The sequence below is a fragment of the Corvus brachyrhynchos genome, unplaced genomic scaffold (genome assembly GCF_000691975.1).
Source record: "Corvus brachyrhynchos isolate BGI_N302 unplaced genomic scaffold, ASM69197v1 scaffold1, whole genome shotgun sequence".
In the NCBI taxonomy this organism is placed as follows: Eukaryota; Metazoa; Chordata; class Aves; order Passeriformes; family Corvidae; genus Corvus; species Corvus brachyrhynchos.
This window is the reverse complement of record NW_008237222.1, coordinates 93036-115330: the sequence shown is the minus strand read 5'-3', so window position 1 is coordinate 115330 and position 22295 is coordinate 93036. Positions and strand designations below refer to the sequence as shown.

The 22295-nt window shown below is 34.2% G+C and overlaps 1 protein-coding gene across 1 annotated transcript in view; it reads left to right on the top strand.

Annotated features, from left to right (window-relative positions):
* CEP128 (centrosomal protein 128) overlaps positions 1 to 22295 on the top strand; it is a 114387-nt gene that overhangs the window by 12507 nt on the left and 79585 nt on the right. The window contains 5 exon segments of the mRNA XM_017728950.1: positions 3540 to 3656; positions 10667 to 10753; positions 12217 to 12291; positions 13497 to 13629; positions 15347 to 15507. Coding sequence (XP_017584439.1) covers positions 3540 to 3656; positions 10667 to 10753; positions 12217 to 12291; positions 13497 to 13629; positions 15347 to 15507 — 573 coding nt within the window.

The window sequence follows — 22295 nt, the reverse complement described above, 5'->3', positions numbered from 1 at the left end:
ATCTCAATATAAAAACCAGATGACATTGAAGGTTGTGACACAGGCATTGTTGGATGCCTCTTTCAGGTTGAGCACTCTCCATGGCCTTGTACTTGAGAATCTATGTGCAGTTTTGGTAAAAAGCCTTTCAGGTTCTACAACTCTCTCTATATCAAAATCTCTTTCTTAACTTGACATTTTGTGAGATTCCTTCCTTCTTGAAAAGGGTTTGGATGTTTGCTAGACAGGCATAGAAGCAATTGAAAGAATATTTACTTACTTTATGGTTATATAAGATAGCCGTCTTGGATATTTTCTTGCAATCTCTTGGATAGAAGCACATCCCAAAGAGCACAAGATGCTGATCTTTATACATAAAAAGCAACTTAATTGAAGCACAGTTTAGTTCAAATTAGGTAGATGCTTAATTGAGATGGTGCCATTATAAAATGATGATAGACTGTCTCTGGAAAACGACAGCAGTGACAAGTGAAATGGATCTTACATGGAGTTACTGTGGTTATGGTATCTCAGAGGGCCAGGATTATTGTCAGATAATAAACTGTCCTTCAGAACATTGGGTATAAGGTTTTTTGGTACTGCACAGGTGTCTTGTAAAAGGTATAACACATATTATCATTTGTCACGAGGGGAAAGTTTTAACAATATTTAAAGTTATAGCTCTGAAAAAAGTTTGCTCTTTTTGTGATTTTAATACTCCTGTTTCAAGTATGCATTGATGATAAAATGCGTTGTAACAAGAAAGGCAGCAAAAATCTGTTGCAATAGATTTCTGTTAGCAGCACTTGTGCACTAGGAGTAACAGTGGAAAGCTGAAAAACAGGGCAGAAATTCACTAAGTAGGATGTGCTTTTTGTACAGTAAGCATCCAGCATCTTCCATAAGATTAGATTTAGCTGCATGACTTAAATGTCACCCTGGTTTTAAAAAGGACATTCTGTTCTTTGTGTTTAATTGCAGGGGAGGGGAGGAACTTTCTGATAGCCTAATCTGTTTTCATGGATTTTGCTGCTACCTTTAAAGCTTTATGTGGAGACACAGCTCTAGTGTCATCATTATCGTTCAGATAGTCTGTGTTGCTAAAAATGCGTGCTTGAAGTCACATTCTAATATGTTCTGAATGCAGCAGTTTACTGCTAGTATTTCATGTCGTTGTCTAGAGCCTCCATATTCTTTGTACTGTTCTTCAGTGAACCACTTGTCTACACTAAGATTTTTGGTAACATTCAGAGGTCTAGATACATATTTCATGCTAGAAATGTCCTGAGTCAAGGTCGTTTGGGATAAAGGAAGACAAGTATGTTTTTGAGTTTACTCTGCATGTACTAATTAATAAATTAACACTTAACTGTTTCTAATTCTTATTTTTTTTAATTCCTACTGTTGTATGCCACAGGCTGTGTGACAAACTGAGGAAGGTCAGAGAGGCTACAAAAACATGGAACAATTCTTGTGGGATATAAAGCCTTGCTGAAGTGCCAAGGTGTTACCAATACCATACCAATGTACAAAGTATGGGAAACAAATAGGGGTTATAAGCAGCATGAAAATGTTTGCTGTTTCGCGTTGGTTCTGGGGGGTTTTTTGTTTGTTTATTGAAGAGGATTATGTCTGTAACTGGAATTTCCATGCACCTGACAAATACAATGATATATAATCCATCTTTTTTAGTACGTTGTTAGAAATAATACAACAATTGTATTCTGGAGTGAGTTGAAGGAAGTTAGAGGCAAGGCAAATCACTTCATAAAATTAATTTCTTACTTGTTCTGAGTTAGTGATGATTTGAAATGAAACTAGAAGTTTGCAGGAATCTAAAGCCTGTCTAGTGCTGCCTTGTGTCATGTTATCTGCTGTGCATGCTAGACCCATGACAGTGAAGAAGTTACTGAACTCTCCTTTGGAATGTCATCTTTGGGGGTGATGTTACTTTTGAATCTTCTGTCAAGTCAAAATTGTACATTTTCTTTCGTAATAGCTTTAGTGCTCACTTGCTTCATTGTAAAAGGTAAATGAGAGATCTGAGAAAGCTTGTCTTCAGAAACATATCGTCAAAACCTTTTTTAAAAAATGCAAAAACGCTACTGTTTAATTTCTTTATTTTAGATATGTATAGGGAAAAGGATGACAGCTTATTTCCTGGTTTTGAGCAAAGATATAACAAGTTTAATGAGAGTGGTTTTTTTTGTTCCTGCTACATAGTATCATTGTTTCTGTTAGCTGGAGTATTTTATGAATTCTGAGAAGTAACACTAAGTAGTACTTGTCAAAACAAACATCGTGATGTGGTCTTTATCTTTTATGCATTAGTTTTTAGTAAGTAATTATTCTGGATTATGACTTCAGAGCTTTCATAACTTAGATGAAAGTGCATGGTTTGATGCAGTACCAGGCATCTCCTGATGGTTTTAGGAAAAAATACAGTATTCCAGACTGTAAGCTGTCTATTCATCTGGCTGCACAAGCAAGAAGTGTTTTCTGAGGGATGTATTCTATTGTAAAGAAAAAGAGTGTTTTGTTTAAGCTGTGTGAAGCCCAGAACATAAGTGTAGCCTTAATTGTGTTTCTGTTGCTACATAACTGTGTTGCTCGTAGTAAAATTTTCTATCTGTGCTTATATGCCTAGTGCTAATGGAGGTGTGCTTAATGGAAAAAGATGAGAATTTACCTCCACATACATCAGAAGCTAGGAGTCGAATGTTGTTTTATGTCTTTCTCTTTTTATCTAAATACCATTTGGGAATAGATATATTGCTTTCTAGTGGTTGCTTAAAATAATTAGTTTTAAGATAGGGAGGAAATGATACTTAAGTGTTTTTCTTGCTACTCTTTAACAAAAAAAATAATTTGTTGCCTCAAGAGGGTGCTGTCTGCTAGCAGTATGAATTGCAGAAGTGAAGTAGTTCTGGTATTCTAGTCTGATTGAGCTTTTATGTTCCTAGTCCAAATTGCTTTAATAAATAGCTGTTGTTGTTTTTATTAGTTTGTACATGGATTTACAAATATTGGGGAAAAAGGCTTTAAGTGATGTAATTATTTTATGTTGTTACAGTTATTCTCATGTACTTAGTTCTTGTTTACTACTTTTCACTCACAGATTTTGGTGCATGAAGGAGGCAAACACTGGTCTGTTTTGCAGACTGGAGATGGGAAAGAAATGTCCCTCCAGAGGTTAATCAGGCTTGTGGCAGAGAAGCTAAGACTTTTGTATTGCAACTTCACATTAGGCTGCTCTGAACTTGATAATGGGATATTTAACGCTAGAGTAGAACCACCACTGTAGAGAAAAATATGCATACACCTAAAGGAGGATACTGCCAGCAAGATAACAATTTGGTTGCCTGCTTGAGTATTTCTGGAGTACTCGCTGCTATAACTAGTTATTTTCTCTTCCATTCTAAATCTGCTTTAACAAAATACAAATTATGTATTCTCTTTTCTTTTCACCCCATACTCTGTTTACATTTTTGCCATTGATATTTTCACATGTATTAAAAGGCACGCTAATTTCCTACAGCATGGGTTTTTTCCTTTTGAAGGTATCAGAACGGGTAGAGAGAAGACTTCAGGAGATAGAAGAAGAAATGCGTGCTGAAAGACAGCTCGTAGAGAGGCGCCAGGACCAGCTGGGACACATGTCTCTTCAATTACAGGAGGTATGCAAATGAGAGCTTCCCATGTATTTAGGATTTAGTTAGGAATGTGTTCCATTTGTGAGCCTGTACCTGTCAAACTGGCAAAAGTGCTCATATCTTTGGCACATTTTTTAGCTCTCAGTCCAGCTCAGCTTGTTTTGATGACCAGATGGTACCAAGTAAAGTCTCAGTTCTTCATTGTACTATCTTGTCTATAATTTAGACCTTTTTGGTAACGGCCACAAATCTTCTAAGAACCTACCCCCTATGCCCTTCCTGAAAACCCAAGCAAACAAAAGCAAGTCATTAACTGGATTTTCTCAATTAAAACATTTTATTTTCTAAAAGGTAAGCTTTGCTTGCTCGTGCAAATGAACACTTTAATTTATTTCAACAGTCAAAACCACTGTAGTGGCCAGACAGCTTTTCATTGCTTTTCAGTTTCATTCAACAATGCCCAATGAAATATAAAACGTTATTTAGGAGACAAATAGAAATGTTTAGAATATAAGTTAAAATTTGAGACAGCTGTTAGCTTTTTTCCTGTACGTTTTAGAAAATATATGAAAAATACTTCTTTTTTTCTGATTTTACTCCTGGTTGGAAAATCTGTGTCTTAACATAGCATAACTTTTTATTTCACTCCCCTTAAGATACAATTTGCAATGTTATCTCTGTCTGTGCAATAGAATACTATGACTGGGAAGAAATAAGCAGTTCCTTGGTTTTCAATTTTAGTATTTGCAGCAAGGCTTTTTGGAAGACATTACACTGTGCAGTGATACTGAAGAACCTGAAGTTAAGAGTGATGCTATGCATTTAATGTAAAGCTAGAGACTGTTCAAAGATGTCATATTTTAGAAGATGAGATCCTTTTTTTGATATAGATAAAAAGTAGTGTTTATCGAAAGGCTTGTAATCCTTCTGCCAGTATTTCGGAAAGACTTACTGTTTCATTTTCCCCCCACTTGATGTCCTAGTGGGTGATAAGAACTAGAGTGCTGAATTTCAGTTTTCATTGCTCTTTAATATGCCTATGTCTGCTTCTAGATTCTTCAGTAGTGCCTTCAGTCTGGGAAAGGGATGTCTAATGCAATGAATTGGTGTGATTTGATAGTGTTATCTGCAGCATGGAACAATGTTTTTTTATCCTTTTAAAGGGATGATGACTTTACTTTTAAAGGCTTGATGACTTGTAATCTACATTGACACTGCCATGGTTGCCTTAGAAAGAAAACTTGAATTCAAGGGAATGAGTTCAAATGTAGTTCAAGGAATTTTCATATGATCTTTTGTAGATCACATGAATGATCATAGTCTATGTCATCATGAGCCTTCAGGCTGCGTACCTTTATTCTTGGTAGCTCATCTTTTGAATTTCATGCAAAATGAATATGAAATACTAAGTACATCCTAGACCTATTCACCTAAGATGTCCAGCTGTTTTAATAAGATGGTTTAATCCTTTCTTCTGGAAATTCTGTTTTTGCAAGTCATTTTCCCTGAGGAACCCTTTTCTAAAATACAGCTTAAGTTGCTGTATTTTAGAAAGAATGTACTTGAATTGCCTTGTGTACTTTTGCATAGCCTAGTGATTTTAAAGTAAATAAATATTTTGCTACAATTGTTATTTGGATGAAACATCTTTCTGCATAATTTTGAGCTTGTTACTTTGTTATTCTGTTTCTTGTCCTTTGTAATTTGAATTGTGAGTTAAATCGTCTCTTAACTCTGACAGTGGCCTCAGTCTTGTGGTGATCGTTGCATGGACATAATGTTCTATTGAAGTCTATTTCTGTTTTCATTTATTTCTCCAAGATGCTTCCCAAGTAACATTGCTGGAAAGGAGGGTGGTGTTTGGACTGACTTTTGAAATCCTGTCATTTAATATGGCCTGAATGATTTACAGCGAAATGCTATTTAAAGCATTTGTGGCTGTTTAATGATACAATTTTTTCATTAATTTGCCTGTTACACATTTTAAACCAAACCAAATCAAATGTGACTTTTGCATGTGATCAGTAATTGTTCTAATTAAGAATTCTTATGAAGTTTGTGAAGTTTAAATGCTATTATTTTTAAGTAAAGTGCAGTGCCTGTAACTGACCACTACTTGTCAGTGTTTTACTGTCTTAAGAGAATCACCTTCCTGAATTGCAATTATTAAATTATATATTTTCAGGATCTAACAGAACATGATGACACATTTGTTTTGTATCTGTACTTGTTTTGTACCTTTCTCTTGTCTGTCTTTTCTTTCTATGAGTTTTTTTTCTATAATGTGCAAACTTCCTGTTTGTATTGTAGTATTATTATAATCATAGACTGATTATGAACCAAGATGATATCTATTTGTATACTGACTGTTAAGAAAACTTGATGTATAAAATTTTACATCTTTAACTTTTAAATTTGCATTTTTCTTTTGAATCTGTAGCCTGTCTGTGCTGTGTGTAGTTGTATAAATATTATTTTCTCTACATATTTATGTATCTTTTACCTTAATGTGTATTGGCGCATTTAAACAGCAATTACTGCAAATTGGAAAATATAAATTAGCAAACAAATTCATGCAAATTGTGTATCTTAATTTTTTTCTATATTCTTTATATAAACATGTTTCTGCTTAGAAAGGAGAACAAATATTCTCTTCTTGCCAGTGGTATTAACATGTATACATGAATTGCTTTAACAACTGCATTTGTTGTGTGAAATGAAAACTATTTTGAGATTCCTCAGTGCTTCTTTTTCTTTGAATATAAGGACACCATCACCTCTTAGTTTTTGTAAGTAATAGTTGCATTTATGCATCTATTTTCTAAAACAAGATCAAGTATCATTCTTAAAAAGAAAATGGGCTGTAGGCAGCTTTTCTGTGTGTTGGGTGTCCTGGATGGCTTTACAAAATTCTGTGCTTGGCTTCCTGGATTTTGGTGAAATGTGTCCATGTGTTCATGCTTTGCATGCTTTAGGTGAACAGAATCATCTTTATTGGACTTCTTTAATCCACTGACTGTGGTAAGGTGGTGACTACAGTTGTATCTTAAGCTAGCAACTTGGGTAGGCCAGGAAGCATTTTTTAACTTTCTCTTTGTGCAGCTGTATACTTAGATTCTGTTTGCCTCCCACTGCAAATATAGTGAACTGTAAGAAGCTGGTGGACAGAGACTGGGGTAAACTGATGGTCAAAAGTGTTACTGAACATTGTTTTTTGCATATCTTTATCACTGATCTTTTTAGACAAACATAAACTTGATCTGTGCTCTGAGCCACCTGGATATTTTAGTGCATTGTTGATACTTGCTCTTTGGCTCTGTGCTATGCCACCTGTGGCCAATGGTTTCTGTTTTGATTGTAGTTTGAATCTGTCTTTTGCTTGGAACATCGGCAAGTCTCATTCATATCTGTCACTGAAATAGCCAGGTAGTCTGTTTTTAACAGCCTGGCTGCTATGTTTAGGTAGCATGCTTGGAGCCATGCTAGTCACTAATGTAGCAAGTTAGGGAAAGTACTTTCATTCAGATTATGATGTACATTTCTGCCTTTAAACTATAGCATGAGGCTGCTTGTATGTTTCTGGTAATATGAAAAACTCACTGATCAGTCTCACTTTGAAAGAGCAAGTTTCAGTTTGTGGTCTGTGCACAGCTTTCAAAAAATCTGGTTTTATTTAAAAAAAAACAACACAGCAAAACCAAAATAAGACCAAAATCCAAAGCCTAAGAAAAGTTTGTAGGCTTAAGTTGCTGTAAAAGTTATTATTTGCTCTTGAAAGGTTATCATAAGTTGGAAGGATTGAGAACTGTTGTTCCAGAATCCTCCCTATAGTTTTCTTCATGTATAGGAAAAATTGATCTATCAAGCAGTAAGTTATGTTTTTGAAGTTTTGGGGTTCAATAGATAGTCTGTGTATGTGGATGAGGTATGCTCAGTTGGGGTATACCAGTTACATTTGTATTCTAATGCAGTCTTGTGTTAGTGAACTCTTTTATAAAGGCCTGTAAGAATTCCTCTCCTTGGTCAAATCAAAGTTCATCTAGCCTGACCACCTAGGCAGGCAGTGGAACATCTAGCTGGTCCTTCCCAAAACCATGCTGTGAAGACCTTTTCACAGGGAAATTCTCTGTCTCCTTGTGGCCGCCTCTGTACCTGCCCCCTCCAAGGCCTCATCAACTCCTTGTCAGTCTCCTTCAAAACAACCTGGACACTAGAGTGCTTTCAGAGGAGGAACTTGGTAGGAGAATCCTGTTTACTGTAGGCCTGTTCCTATTCCTCGGTGCTTCAGCTTCTCTGGGCAGTGTGTGCCTGCTGTTTGGGAGCCATTAGGGAGGAGTGTGTGCTTGAACTGTTGTCCTCAGCATCCTTTTCATAGTTCCCATTTTTGACATTTGACTCCCCCAACCCCTTCTTTGGGGACAACAAATGAAATCGAAGAATCAGTTGGATCTTTACACATTTTGTTTGCTTTTTTTTTTTCTTTTACCCTCACAATAGAAAGCTTGTATAGAGATCCTTAGTGGAGAAAAAAACAAGTGTGGCATAAATCAACAAGAGAGGGTTCTTTAAAAAGGAGTACAGAAAGGGGGCAAAACACAGAATTAACTTTGACCTGTACAATTTCTGAATTGTCAGTAAGAGCTGACATTTGTCAGGCTGTGGATGACCAGATGTTTCCATTTCTTAATGACACTGATTAACTGCCTACCTGGCACCTACTGGTACAATGCATGTTTCACAGTTGAAGCAGTGCACATAAAATGTGTTTCATTTACTGTCACATCACTTTTTTTTGCAGTATTTTAACTTTGGTGTATCTGTCTATATCTATATATATGTATGAGCTGTTTTTTCCTTAAAATGAAATGGCTATGGGCTAGTTTTACAATATGCAGAAAATAAAACTGAAGGTTATATTTATAGTATCAGTTATAGTACAGGACACATTTTTGTTTTAAATTATTCCAATTTAATAGCCTGAATATCAGCCAGTGAACCTTAGTAAGTTGAAATGGCAGATTTATTTCCATAATCTTTGAAAATTTTACTAGTATTCCTGAATCCAGCCCATATTTTCTTTATGATTCTGATATCTCTAGCCAAATCTGCACATGAAAACATGCATGTTTGGTACTATGTTAATTATTAATTTAGTGCCAAAAATAAAGTTGGCATAAAGTTGACTGTCTGTAACAGAGCTTCTAATTTTGCTGGTAAAACTGATGGTCAGTTACAGTTAATAGACATCATGTATTCCAGGTAGGCTGTTCTGAACCAGTACTTCTGGTCATTAAAAATAAACTAATAAAAAAACCCAAAATAAAGCAAAAACCCAGTCAACTTGGGTAATGCAAAAACGGCATTAGCTGAAGCGATGATCTTAGACTTTTGTTCATGTTGCTTTTTGGGACTTCTCCCAAGAGCCTTTTTGAGTAAAATGTGTGCAGTGTTGAGTTTTATAGTTGACTGGAATGATAGATTTAAATCTCTACTGAATACTTACGAAAATACCTTAAATGTGTTACAGTCTTCTATTATCTGATTAGGAATCAGTATGACTAAAAGTATAACTCTTTATGTGGCATGATATTTTCAGTGGCATAGTTATGATTAATGTCTTCCATGGTCTCAGATTTTAATGTAAGCTGTTCACCCAGGAGAGTAATCCAAACTATACTGAAACCCTTATATTTACTGAGGTGAGGTTATACGAGTGAGGTAAGTATATATAGTCATTTATTTTCTTCAAAAAACTACTTTTAAAGTCAAAACTTCTAAAGCTGAATGCCTGGGTTCACTGAAGTTGATTAATATCTTTTATTCTGTTTTCATACACTGAAATTCCTCTCCAGTGTACAGTGAAGAGAAAATATTCAAAAACTGAATGAAATTGCACAATTTATGGGAACAAATTTCAGGGGTATTTGTTTTGTTGTTGTTCTGTTGTTGTTTTAGCAAGTAATTATGGAAGGAATAGTTGTACTTACTTATACTTCAAGATATGGGATAAAAGTAAAAGATTTGTGCTAAGGTCCCTAATTAATTGATTTGAGACTAGTGTGAAAAATGCTTGGTCATGTTGCACAGATAAAAACCGTGTTTAATTAACAGTTACAGAAATTCATGGCAAATTATCAGTATATGGCTACTGATCTCTCTCAGCTGATGTTTCTAAGTGATATTTAAAATGAACCAATGATATTGCTATGGCTTGAGATATCTAAACTTGGGTTATGTTGTAAATATTACATGTCATTAATATCTGTCATATCTAATACTTTCTTTGCCAGTGATGTGTTCTGCAAATAGTGTTGGTTTGCAGAGCGACAAGATTTTGAAATTGATATTTAAGGCATTATTATTTTTGTAAGATGGTTTAGAAAATGGACATATGTGGTTTTAGATACCTCAGTTTGAGAGGGAATGGGAAAAGTCCCCATGGATTTGTTTTATTTTCTGTTATTGTTGTCAAAGAAGGGCACATCAATGTTGATAACTTTGGTCAGGAAAGTTTCAGTTGATTCAGTTGTAGTTCTACAGCTCTAAGTGTCCGTCCAGATTCAGAAAAAATAACCTTTTTTTTTTTTCCTTATGACACAATCTTATGGTAGAGTTTTCTTGACTACAGTGCGTTGTATTTCATAACATGTGCACTTTAAATTAGAGAATATATTCTTTTTCTGTGATATGTACGCAGCTAATCTGTAGGGGATCTATAGAGCCTTTTAGACCTGAATCTAAAGGTGTTTGGGGTCAACTTGAGTGTGTGGAGCTCTATACATCGGAAGGATGTTAGACTTTGTGTTTGTCCCTGTTCTCTGCATGGGTGTGTTTATGTATGCATGGACTTATATTTATCTTTTCATAACAATATACATTGTCTCTACATGGAAATATGAGATGCAGACAGAAAGCATTTGTCTAGATCTTCTTTCTTAAATGTATCAGCAGATTCTTTAATTTTTAACAGCCTTGGAATGATGGCTTCTGTAAATTTTATAATGAAGTTTACGATATATTTTTCTCCTCTAAAGGTTTTAAGGAAGCAAGATGCTAAAGCAGATGAAACAGAAGAACTCATGAGAAACAAACTTGTGAAATATGAAAGTGAAAAGCACCAGGTAAGACTTAATTTTTTCCTTTCTGTTTGATTTTAAATGAGTGTATAGTGTCATGTGTTACAATATATGCTTCCTTTTTCTGAGAAACCAGTAGAAAAAAACTTTCTTTACTCTTTAAGAATACAAGGTGCGGAGGTTTTTTCTGCATCAGAGGCACTGAGAGTATAGCTATGCTGAACTTGTGTCTCTCCTTCAAAGCTCTTTATTTATACTATGTTACTTCTGATGACTCTTCCATCCTGCCAGGCAGACAGATTTATCGCTTGAGGATTATCCTTGATTTCTTTCTCTGTTTTGTCTCTGAATTTGTATATAGTCTGCTGTTGCTTATTTGCAGCAGCTCAAAGCAGCTTTTCTTCATCCCTGCAACTAACTCATGCTGGTTATTTTGCACCATAGTCATTTACTCTTACTGAACTCTTGCCATATTGCACTCTTTCTGTTCATAGAGAACAAGATTTCTTGTATTTCTATTCTAGCAGGATACTAGGGCTGTAGTAGGCTTTGCCCAGTTTTTTTCCCACTTGCATCAAGTTTAGCATCTTTCAAAGTTATACCCCTTTATGCTAAGCCTTTATGTAGTGTTTTATGTTATGTTGTTCTCTTCATTCCCTTAATGCTGGTCCTGTTTACATTGCCCATTTGCCAGGCTCTCAACATCCTCCTTGAGATTACTATCTCAACAATAACAATTTCTGCTGTCAAAACCTGTATTTGTTTCCAAGTGGATCTTTGAGCTATTTGTGGAAGAAGTCAGAAAATATTTTGTAGCTTTTGCTTTCGTTTCTTTTTTTTTTTAATTGTCATCAGTTTGCTGACTATTTCTGATTACACATTTTTAATATTATGTTTTTAGGAAAACTTCCAGTTTTATGAAATTCAGGGCACTTCAGTTTTTTAGTCATCTTGTTTCGAGAATAATTCAAATACATCATCTTTCAAAACACAGAAACCCCACAGGTTTTACCAATTACAGTTCTACCAATGCATGTCATCTTTAACACTTCTATGAATAAAGTGTTTACCAAAGGTGACTTCAAATATTAAGTCATTGTTAATTTTGAGTTTAAAAGTATGTTTCAAATCCAGGGACAATGTTTTTGAAACTTTGTTAAAACTTATCTTCCATTTTTTACTTTTAACCCAGTAAAAATTTGCTTTTGTGATTTTTGTTTTGGATAATATAAATGACTTTGTATCTTCATATGATACAGAATATTGTACAAAAATTATGGACTGTAAGTAAAACTCTTTTTATGTAATTTAAATAAGTATTGCAGGGATTTAGTACAAATGAAGGTTTGCTTTAAATTTTGGATGAATAAAAATGCTGTGTATATTATATCGCATTATAAATAGATGCTTATATGGATTAATTTGTGTCAAAATTAAATGTTAAAATACACTTTTATATTATGATTCATATGTTGCTTTTCTTTCTTCATCATCCTCTGAAATGAAAGCTTGAGCAGGAATTGGAGCAGTCCCGGAAAAAGTTGAGTGAATCTGAAGGCAGTAGAGAAGCTCTTTTGCATCAGGTAACTGCTTTGGTGTGGTAAAAATCCTAAAGTTTTCATATTAGATTGTGTCTGAGGTCTTTTTGTTTAATATTACTATCTCATACTCTGATAGCATTGTTTTATAAAGAAAAAAATGAGGTATAGGAAGACAGGTTTAAGTGTCTAAAATATGTGGACTGAGCTCATTATACTTTTTCTGCTTTCCAAACTTTTATGTGTATATGTTCATATATATTAATTATAGTAGTGGTAATAATGGTATGTTTTCAGTACATAAACACATTATGTGAAATTTCCTTTCATAGCATGCTTTAGAGCAACTTCTGTATTAGTAATCATTGTTCCGCAAAGTGCGTGCTATAATTGGTGAAATCAGATAAATCAATGACCTAGATGTATTTGCTATATTGTAACATGGAATAAGAATAAATAAACAAATACCTGAAAAACTATCTAAAGTGTGCTTCAAACAGTAGCTATTGATGTATCAATGATTAAATATAAAATTTGTAGGAATTTGGATTATTGCTTTAGAAAAAAAGTCCTTTCTCCTAAACATCCTTCTTTCAGAGGAGCTGGATAAAAAGACTGAAATAAGTAGGGAAGGGGAGGCAATTGGCATTCTCATCTTTTAGTTGTTTGACTTGGGTATCTAGCAGAAGTTTGAGTTAGCTATATTACTGTTTTGAATTTAAATCATTGTGCATGGAATATAGGGTAATATGAATTAGAGGTATTTTTCTTCAATTCAGCTTTAGCATGTTGGATTTTCTTTACTTTCCTGCATGTTGTCATCTTTGTAAGTGCTGTACTATATATGATAGGAAAGAAAAATGTGAAAAGCCCCAGTGTTTCTTATGAATAAATACATTGTATTTTTAAGGCGCACAGTTTAAATAAAACATATTGTTTGTTAAATTTGTGTAGACATTTTTACTAGCTATGTAAAGAGACAATTGCAACATATAATTTTTGGTCTAGAGAAATTAATGCTCATCTGTGGTCAACATAAATTAAAATATTTCCTTTAATTTTGAATAATCACTTTGTGGCCTGTAATTAGGAGGTAGCTTGTCTTTGTGTTTACCATCTGCAGTACTCTCAAGATTTATTTATAAATATTTTTTGTGTGTACTATTTTTTTTAGCGTTTAATACAAGTATGGTATTTACTTTTTTGTTCTGTTTTTCATTAAACATTTGATGCTTGTGCATATATTTTAGATTGAGGATCTTCATTCCCAGCTTTTGAGAGCAGAAGAAGACCGTGTAGAATTGCAACATCAGCTTTCATATGCTGCTATGCATCACCAGAGTTACCAGGATGTACAAGATGATGACAGGAGAATTAGAGCAGGTACAACTAACGTTTTGCACTAGAGGCCTGCAAACTAGTTAGTAGGCATGGACATTAACTTTATCTTAGAGTCACAGTCTAATTCTTCTATTATTTCAACAAAAACAGCCATTTAATTAATCAGATATAAGTTAATAAATATTGGCACCTGAATATTAACAGACAAATAGCAATGACAGTTAATTTATTATAAAATATTTTGATTTGCATGGTTAAAACAAATGAGACAATTTCAGCAAACTGAATAGTGTTTTTACAGAAGAAACACATTTGTATTATTTTTAAGTAATCATTTTCCAGAAAACTTGCATTTCAGTCCATTTGCAGTTTGAATTCTGCCATCTTGAAAATCGTAACAAGAGTCATTGACTAGGTGGTTAATAAGGCTGATGATTTTCTGGTAGAATTTTCAAGCAGCATGTTCCTGAGTGGCTAAGAAAATTTTGATGATGCAGTCAGGGCTTCTGTTTGCGCTATGCTAGCGTTTTAGAGTTGGAATAGTTTCATTTAGAAGACAAATACTTTAAACTATTTCAAGATACGATTGCATATTAAATTACCACTTTAGCAAGGTCTTCAATTAATTGTTAGTTATCTGTCTGTATTTAAACTTTTCAAACATAATCAGAAAGACATTAGGGAAAGTCTTTCTCCTTATTAACATAGAAATATATTACTCAAGGTAATACAGGAATAATGACTCCAAGTCCAGTGTCTAGGGGAATGTTTAATCGGTTTGGCTAATGACGTATTTTTGTATTTTCGTACTTCAGCTTCTGAGTTATCTTGGTTTTTAAAATAGGACTCTGACTCTGTGTTTTACAAATCTCAGAGCACTGGAAATTGACTGGATTTTTTTATGTGGCTTAGCTTAAGAAATGTAATGCAAAGTAATAATTTCAATAGTTTTTCTCCAGTCATGCTAATGTATCTGCTTAAAAGTTAATTTATTTGAAACAATATGCCTTTCATGTTAATAAAAGCATGTTTTAATTTTCCTATTAGTCTTATAAATCGAAACAAGATGTAAAAATATGAAGAAAATAAAAATATACTGGAACTGTTAAGATTCAATAGCAAGTTATATAAATGTATGCACATGTTTCACCTTGCTGTGTAATTTCTGTTTCTTCAAAGATGCACGGGAAGAAGACAAATGGAAATTTTTTTTCTTTTGCCTCTAGTAGTTGTTTATGACTAAAGACCTTTGAATTTCTGAGAGAATTTATAACTTACTCTTATCAAAACCTTTGGTTGTAGTTGCAGGATTCAGACATAAAATTCACGGATAATGTGACTTTCAAATTAGGAGGTATTACTCTGGTGAGATAAAATCTTGGCCTTGAAGCTGGTGGCCAAATCTCATTTACACCAGGACTTTCCCATTGTTTCTTCCATTCTATTTCATTTTATTCAGTTTTGTTGGGGCTTTGGTTGTTTTGTTGTTTTGGGGTTTTTTTTGAGGGGAGCAGGTGTGTCCAGGGGGAAAAGTGGAAAACCCCTATAAAATGACTGAAAAATACTGTTTAATTCAGTAAAATGCTATTAGGTTATGATTCAGGTATACCATTTTTCACAGATATTTTGGTCAAAATCAGCAGTTGTAGAGTAGCCTCAAGTAGAGAAGCAAATTGCCAAAAGTGAAATGAGATATAATTAATTTATCACAAGCTGGTATTTCTACTGAGTCTGTTCCTCTGTTCTTGCTGTTTTACCGTAGCTGAAAAATATGAGAGAGAGAAGCAGGATCTAGAGAAACATATTTTGGAACTTAAAGCAAAGCTGAGTCATAATGCTGTAATGTCAGAGGTAGAGGAACTGAAGAGATGTATAGAGCGTAAGGACAAGGAGAAAGCACAGCTTGTAATGCACATACAGGTAAGTCAGGTTTTGTTGCTTTTTGTCAAGTGGCACTTTTTTGGTTTTTCAATAATTTCTCATCTGTTTAACATTAGGTGATAGATTAGGGATTAACCTTTAAAACTGAGTAACTGTTGTGCTCGTTGTTATTTATTGTGTAAATAACTTTGGAAAGGGATTTGAATTTGCTGACTTTTTTTCTCTCCCGTGTAACACCAAAAAAGGTATTTGCTCTATTGCCCATGATTTCATGGTTTGGATTCCTTCTCTTTCCCATGTGGAAAGAAAAGTTGATCTGATTTTATCAGCACTTACCATTAATAATGGTTTTTGGAACTACTTTTATAAGGTAGTACTTCCTTATTCCCCATTCCATCATTCCTCAGAACTAAAGTTCAACTTTAAAAATTGAGATACCTTGTTCTATGAGAGAGTGCAGTAGAGTAACGAGTGTAGATCACAACTTCTCTCTTTTTTGCAATTAGATGCAATATAATAATATAATCATAAGCATTAATAGTCTTCTTTATGGTAAGCACATACTGTTTAATGTGATTCTCTATGAAAAGGATAACAGCAGCCTTTTGTACTGGAATTTTAGTTTTGACCATAAAATGAGATCTAAGTAGGCAGTAGCATTCTTATTTAAGATGGGAAATTTCTGTATTTTTTGCTCCTGTCTAGATTTGTCATTGGTAGTAGTATGTCTAAACAGTATCAATTTTCTTCTGTCTTCCATGACTGTCAGGAGAAAAGAGTTTGTTAGCAAAACCATGTGCATTATTTCAGTAGTCAAGGACTTAACATTTTATTTTGCTTGTATTTTGGCATTCTGTAAGCAAGAAATTTAGTATTTATTTTCCTAGTGAAGGTACTTACCTTGAAATGATGTTGCATCGTGTTGGAAATTCAAATGTAGGAGTTTATTTTTTTGTCTTTTCATAGATTTACAGGACTATACTGTTCAGTTTACTTCTACTGCTCTTTTACCATGAAAACTTCTGTGCTGATTTAAATCAAACTAATACATCAAATTACATTTGGAAAAAAAAAGCCATGTCAAAATAAGTTCCTATGTGCTTTATGAAATTCGGTCATTGAATAGGTTTAAAAAGACCTAAAGTGTTTCTATAGGGGATAAGACGAACAGAACTCATTTCCTGGTGTCGATCAGCATTTGTATTTTAGCTGGTTAATACAACCCATGACTAACTGAAAACATTCTGGTATTTGTTTGTTGTGCCTGAGAAACTAATTATTTTGGTGACATGAATTAATTGAATAAAAACCCACAGAAAAACAATTATTTTGAACTTCTGCTTGTAGAACATGCTTTCTTAAGGATCAGAATGATTTTATAATACTAATTTCCTGCTCTGAAAATACTCATTCAAGAGTGCTCAGTTGGGGTCATTGTCATTTCTCTGAGTTAGAAATCTTTGACTTCCCTCATTTTCTCAACAGAAAATACTTTGTACTTCTTATCTGCTTCCCACTGCCTTTCTCCTACAGGGGCAGTAACAGGAAAATAGCTAGTGTGTTTTTCTTTTAATGAGACATCAAGGAATGCAAGGATGTGAATTTCTAAACTTGTGTACTAACAAAGCATTTTGTCAAGCCTGTTCTAACAGCTGCTCCTATCAGATAGTCTGATTCGCAGTTGGAAGTGACCAGCCATGTTTGACTTGAGATCAATTTATCTTTGTTTAGTGGGGAGGATCTAACTGCACTTGCTTCTGATGTACATGTGATACTAGAAATTTCTTTTGATTTATTCAAATGTCATTGTTTGCAACAATTTGAGTTGTGTGTGTGTTGTACATTTAGCCCCCGACAGTTGCCATAAAATCACAATGTGATGTCAAATGGAGAGGATGAAAAAGGTTAAAACATATTCTTAAGCTCATGTTTAAAAGTGAGTTCAATCTTAAATTAATTTTTAAATTTAATATTTATTTCAGCTACTGTAGTTTATGTGAGGGTGCTGCTGTGAGATCTTGCAAATGTATACAACTATCTTAAATACATTTTTCTGCATGAAACCATAAAGATATGGGATTGTTATGGCTAACTATTAAGATTTAACTAATGTTAAATCTAACTAATGTTATGACTAAGAAATAAAGTGCACAAGTTATAAAGATGCAATACCCTACTTTCTCCGTAAGTGTTTTTAGACTCTTATGCATATGAACTTGTTTGATTTACTAATTACTCTTCATTCGAATTTGGTGTTAGTAGTCTTACAGTATTGTCCAGTACAGCAGTCAGTTTGTTAAAATATTTTAGTTTTTCTGAGAGAAAATTGATATGTTTATTTAATATTAGAATTCTTCAGTAATATAAATCTTTCAGTCTTATATCTCACTAAAATTTACTTTGACTTCTTCTACAAATTAAATTGTTAGCCAGTGATTGTCATTATGAGTCAATTCAGGTATTTGAAAATCGATAGGTAACACTTCTCTAAATTTAAAGATATTCTTACAAAATAGGAGAAATCAATACCTTTGCAGACCAGTCTGTATTGCCATGCCAGTGTTCAAATACTGAAACAGTGCTACAGATGGGTTTACAATGTGCAGATACTGTTTGCTTTGATACACTTTCTCTCTAAAAACACATATCAACCTGAGAGGAAAAAAAAGGTAGTTTTGGTGTGTCTTGTATTTACATATGACATTATCTGTCAGAAAGAGTACCATGCTTTGGAAGAATACAGAGAAGGCATCACTTCAAGAAACTGATTTTGTGCAACATACTTTTTACTGAATCAGTGTACTTTTCGACTGGTTGAATGTATCTGTTTTTGATTTTTCAATTCACAAAATTTATGCTTGTATAAAAAATCTAAATCTTTGGTGTTAATGGTTCTTAGTGTTTAGATGCATTCAGATTGGTAAGAGATGCAGATCAGATAGGGATGAACGAAATATCTGAGGTCTGCATTTGGGAAAAATTAATAAGACGTAATTAGGCGCAATGATTAATTGGTGTAAACATTATCAGTGACAGTGGTATGATTATGTAGCATTACAGTCTGGTGCCTGTACTGCTGAGATGCAGGGCAGGTAAGAGAGGAGGGAGAAAAACACTTACAGATCTACTTTAGGTGATTAATATAATTAGTGTGGTGGGGTAAAATGTGACTTTCTGTATTCTTATCAGTATAGAATGTTTGCACATAACAGTGACATAGGGCATTAGTTGCATAACTTCTACCAAATAAGTGGTCCTCACTTGTGTTTTAAATGTTCACATGAGTTTTAAGGAATGTTGCACTGAATACACTATGTATTGTGTTTTCTTTTCTTAGAAGAAATTTGTTGTCCTAGAATGAATTTTGTTTTGCAGTTTGGGGTGGTTTTATTTTTAAACTAGGTGTCAAAAATGCAGGGCAAAAGTATGATATGTGCAGTTAAAACTAGGGACTAGAAAGTCCAAACTGCAGGAGTATCTGGAATGGTGGTTGAGTGACAGGTTTAGTGCCTCTAGTGATTAGTTTACACTTCAGATAAGTAAGTCGGCTATAACTGGGAAATGTTGGCCCCTTTCTCTCCTTCTATTTTCTTATGAAAACTGAAAGCTAGATTACATAGTGGGATATTGGATCTAGAGAAAACTAGATGTACAACTGTTTTATTTGGGGCAAATGTTGCATCTGTTCTTGAGTTTGTTAATCACTTCTGTTGTATGTTTTCCCTAGCCAGAGTCTCTCAGTTGAAACGTCTGTGGTGCTGTTACAGTCGAGGGCTGATGCAAACTTTCTAATCAATTTTGAAAATAATAGTTGCCTTCAGATCTCTGGAGCATTAATATGCTGTACTCCAGGATTTAATAGCTAGTCTTAATGACAGTTTTTAATTTTTCCACAAAAGTATTAACCTTTTATAAAAACCTTCAGATATTAAAGCCAGGAGGAGAGTATTTGATATTATGTTTATGGTGAATGACTTGAGATGTTTATTCTAATACCTTCCCCTTGATTCTGTCAGCAGTGGAATTGTGAAAATGCAGCAATAAAACTAATTGGGTTAGAAAAATTGAGACCCAGACTTGTCTTGTGTAAAAAGTGAGGAGAGACAATGTGCTGCAATCAGTTTTTTCTGTAGTAATCGCAATGCAAAATAAGCTAACAATTGCTGTATACATACACAACATATTTTACCAACAAACTGTTCTGAATATCCCGGGTTGTTTCTGTCAGGAGAACCTCCATAATGGTGTAATGTATGTCACAAAATATTGTTACAGTTCGGTTGCTTCCAGAGATCCTCACTGAGTTCTCTGTGTGACTGACCTTGAGCCACCGAAGAAAGATAATGGATGCTCCTTGAAATCTGAAATCTTTAATCTATAAAGGCAGCATTTGTCATCTGTATAGAATTTTTTTTTGGAACCACAGGTGGTTAGTAATTTTCTACTTGGAAAATAAACTCAAGTGTCCAAGGAATGCAAATTATGCAAATTTTTTCTTTTATTTTTAATGAGTGCAACCTCCTGACAGTGCTTGTCCTTTCTCCTAGATTATCTCACCGTTAACTACAGTAACAAATACAAAAGAGAAAGTTAGATTAATATTAAAACAAACAAACAAACAAACAAAAAACTCCAAAAACTAACTCCCAAATACCCTACATCTCTATATTCTTGTCTCATAGAAATCCTTAAAATATTTATGTTCATAATTGCCTAGAAGGGTGATTCCAAGATAGGAATGTGAAAATTAGGATATATTATGTAAGGTCTAAGGAAAGCATCACTCTGCCAGATTCTCCCATCATGGTGGGAAAGGGCATCCTGCAAGGCTTAGGGCACAGCTGTATGGGGTGGAACCCTTTTCAGTACATGCACAGTCATGGCTGTGACATTGAGCTCCTTGTCCAAACTTCAGTAATACAAAGCAGAAGAGGATATCTTCAGACAGTGTCTTAACAGTTGCTTATTTAGTGTTTTAAATGCCAGTAGTGCAAGCCCTTACAGATCAGACAGAATTTTGACAACTGCATCCCTGTTAACACAGAGATAAGCGTTTATCATACGTCAGCTAGGAATTCAAAAGTACAGATCAGAACATTTGGGACTCCTGTTACGATATAGATACAGAGTGTGGAGATACTTTCTCTATCCTCTTGTTTTGCAGGGTTGGCTGCATGACATGTTGACTTGCTATGATGCTGTTTTCCACTTGATTTCAACTGTTGGGCCTGTGCTGGCTTAACTTTTCTAAGCAAAGTGCAAATTCTTTGCTAAGATTTATCTTATTTGCACATACTGTAAAAAGAAAACATTAGAAGTCACATTTATATTGGTACATCCATGTCGAAATCCAATTTTCCTCCTCATGCAAATAGTTTGTGTTGATAAATTTGTTGTGCTTCAAGGTAAATATCTAAAACAAATGTTCCTCTTTTTTATTATACTGTAAATCAATAAATTGGAGATTGATTTACTTCTACACAATTAGATGAATGTTTACATTTAATTGAATATTGTTTTCTGTGTTTAAGCTTAGGCTCATAGTTCATTAAAATGTTTGTGGGGGCTGTAGTTCTGTTAATGAAGTGTGTACTCTGGGGAAATTATATATAAGCAACTATTTTTTAATGAGGCAGAGTTGAGTACTACATCACTTTTGTATGACATCCTCTATGGTGTCTTCAGGAAGACATGGAATGGGAAGTGATAACAGCATGTGTAATCACATGACTGAAGGAATGATGACCCATTTTAGAAAATCTGTGGAATGGTAAATGTAATATCTGACTGTATTTTATTAGGCTATTTTTAACTTCTGCTATACTCAATTTAAATATTTATCTTTAAAGAAGTATTATAATCTGTTATCATTGGAAGTTAAGCTTATTTTGATTAAAATTTTGCTAGTTGTATCTTGTGAGCTTGTTTTGATTGTCTTTTCAGCGCAGCAAATATTATCCTGAAGAGATTGATAGAATTTACTGCCTCCCAGGAGGTGTTGGCCTGGTTTGGAAGGGAAAAAATAAAACAAAACAAACTAACAAACTGACAAGGAGAGAGCCCTTACCTTATCAACAAATCCAAGTCTCCCTCCTGCCCCCAACCTTGTGGAAGGATCTTTGTCTAAATAGTCATTCTATATCCATCTGTAAAGTTTCCAGTTCTTTCATAGGTAAAATACTTTTCCCTTGTCCATTCTGAATTGCAGGCTGTTTATTTCAGACTACATTCGCCATTTTTTCCAGTCATTCTGAAACCTAATCTTCTTCTCTAAAGTATTTCAATCCCCTGAGGCTCGATAATATGTTTGACTGACAATAGGTCAGGTCTATCAAATTCATCTTTTGTTAATGAAAAGACTGAATGGTATGAAAGCAGTCTAAATAGGCCCAAAATGCAGAATACTAATGTGAATGTCTGTGTGATGATCTTAGTAAAATACAATTTTGCTAGTGTATCTTCAAAAACTGATTTCTGAGCATGTCCTTCCAGAAGGTGTATGGACTATTTTTCCTGAGTTGCTTATGAGACTGTTCAGAGAAATGCAATTTGAGAAATGCAGCACTTTGTATTTTTAAAACGTGTGTTTTCAATTTAATTCATTATTGAAAGGCTTATATATGCCTGCTGCATTTTCAAACATCTTTTGCACTTTGGTCTAGAAACATTTACCAAGCTGCTGTATTCTCTTTGTATCCAGTGCTATCAAATACACCTTTATTTAGCACATTGCTTTCATAAATGCAACCAGCATAAAACTGGGTAACAACTAGCTCATATACTATAAATTATTGTGATTGTGGTGAATGCTGTTGTTTCTTTTCCAG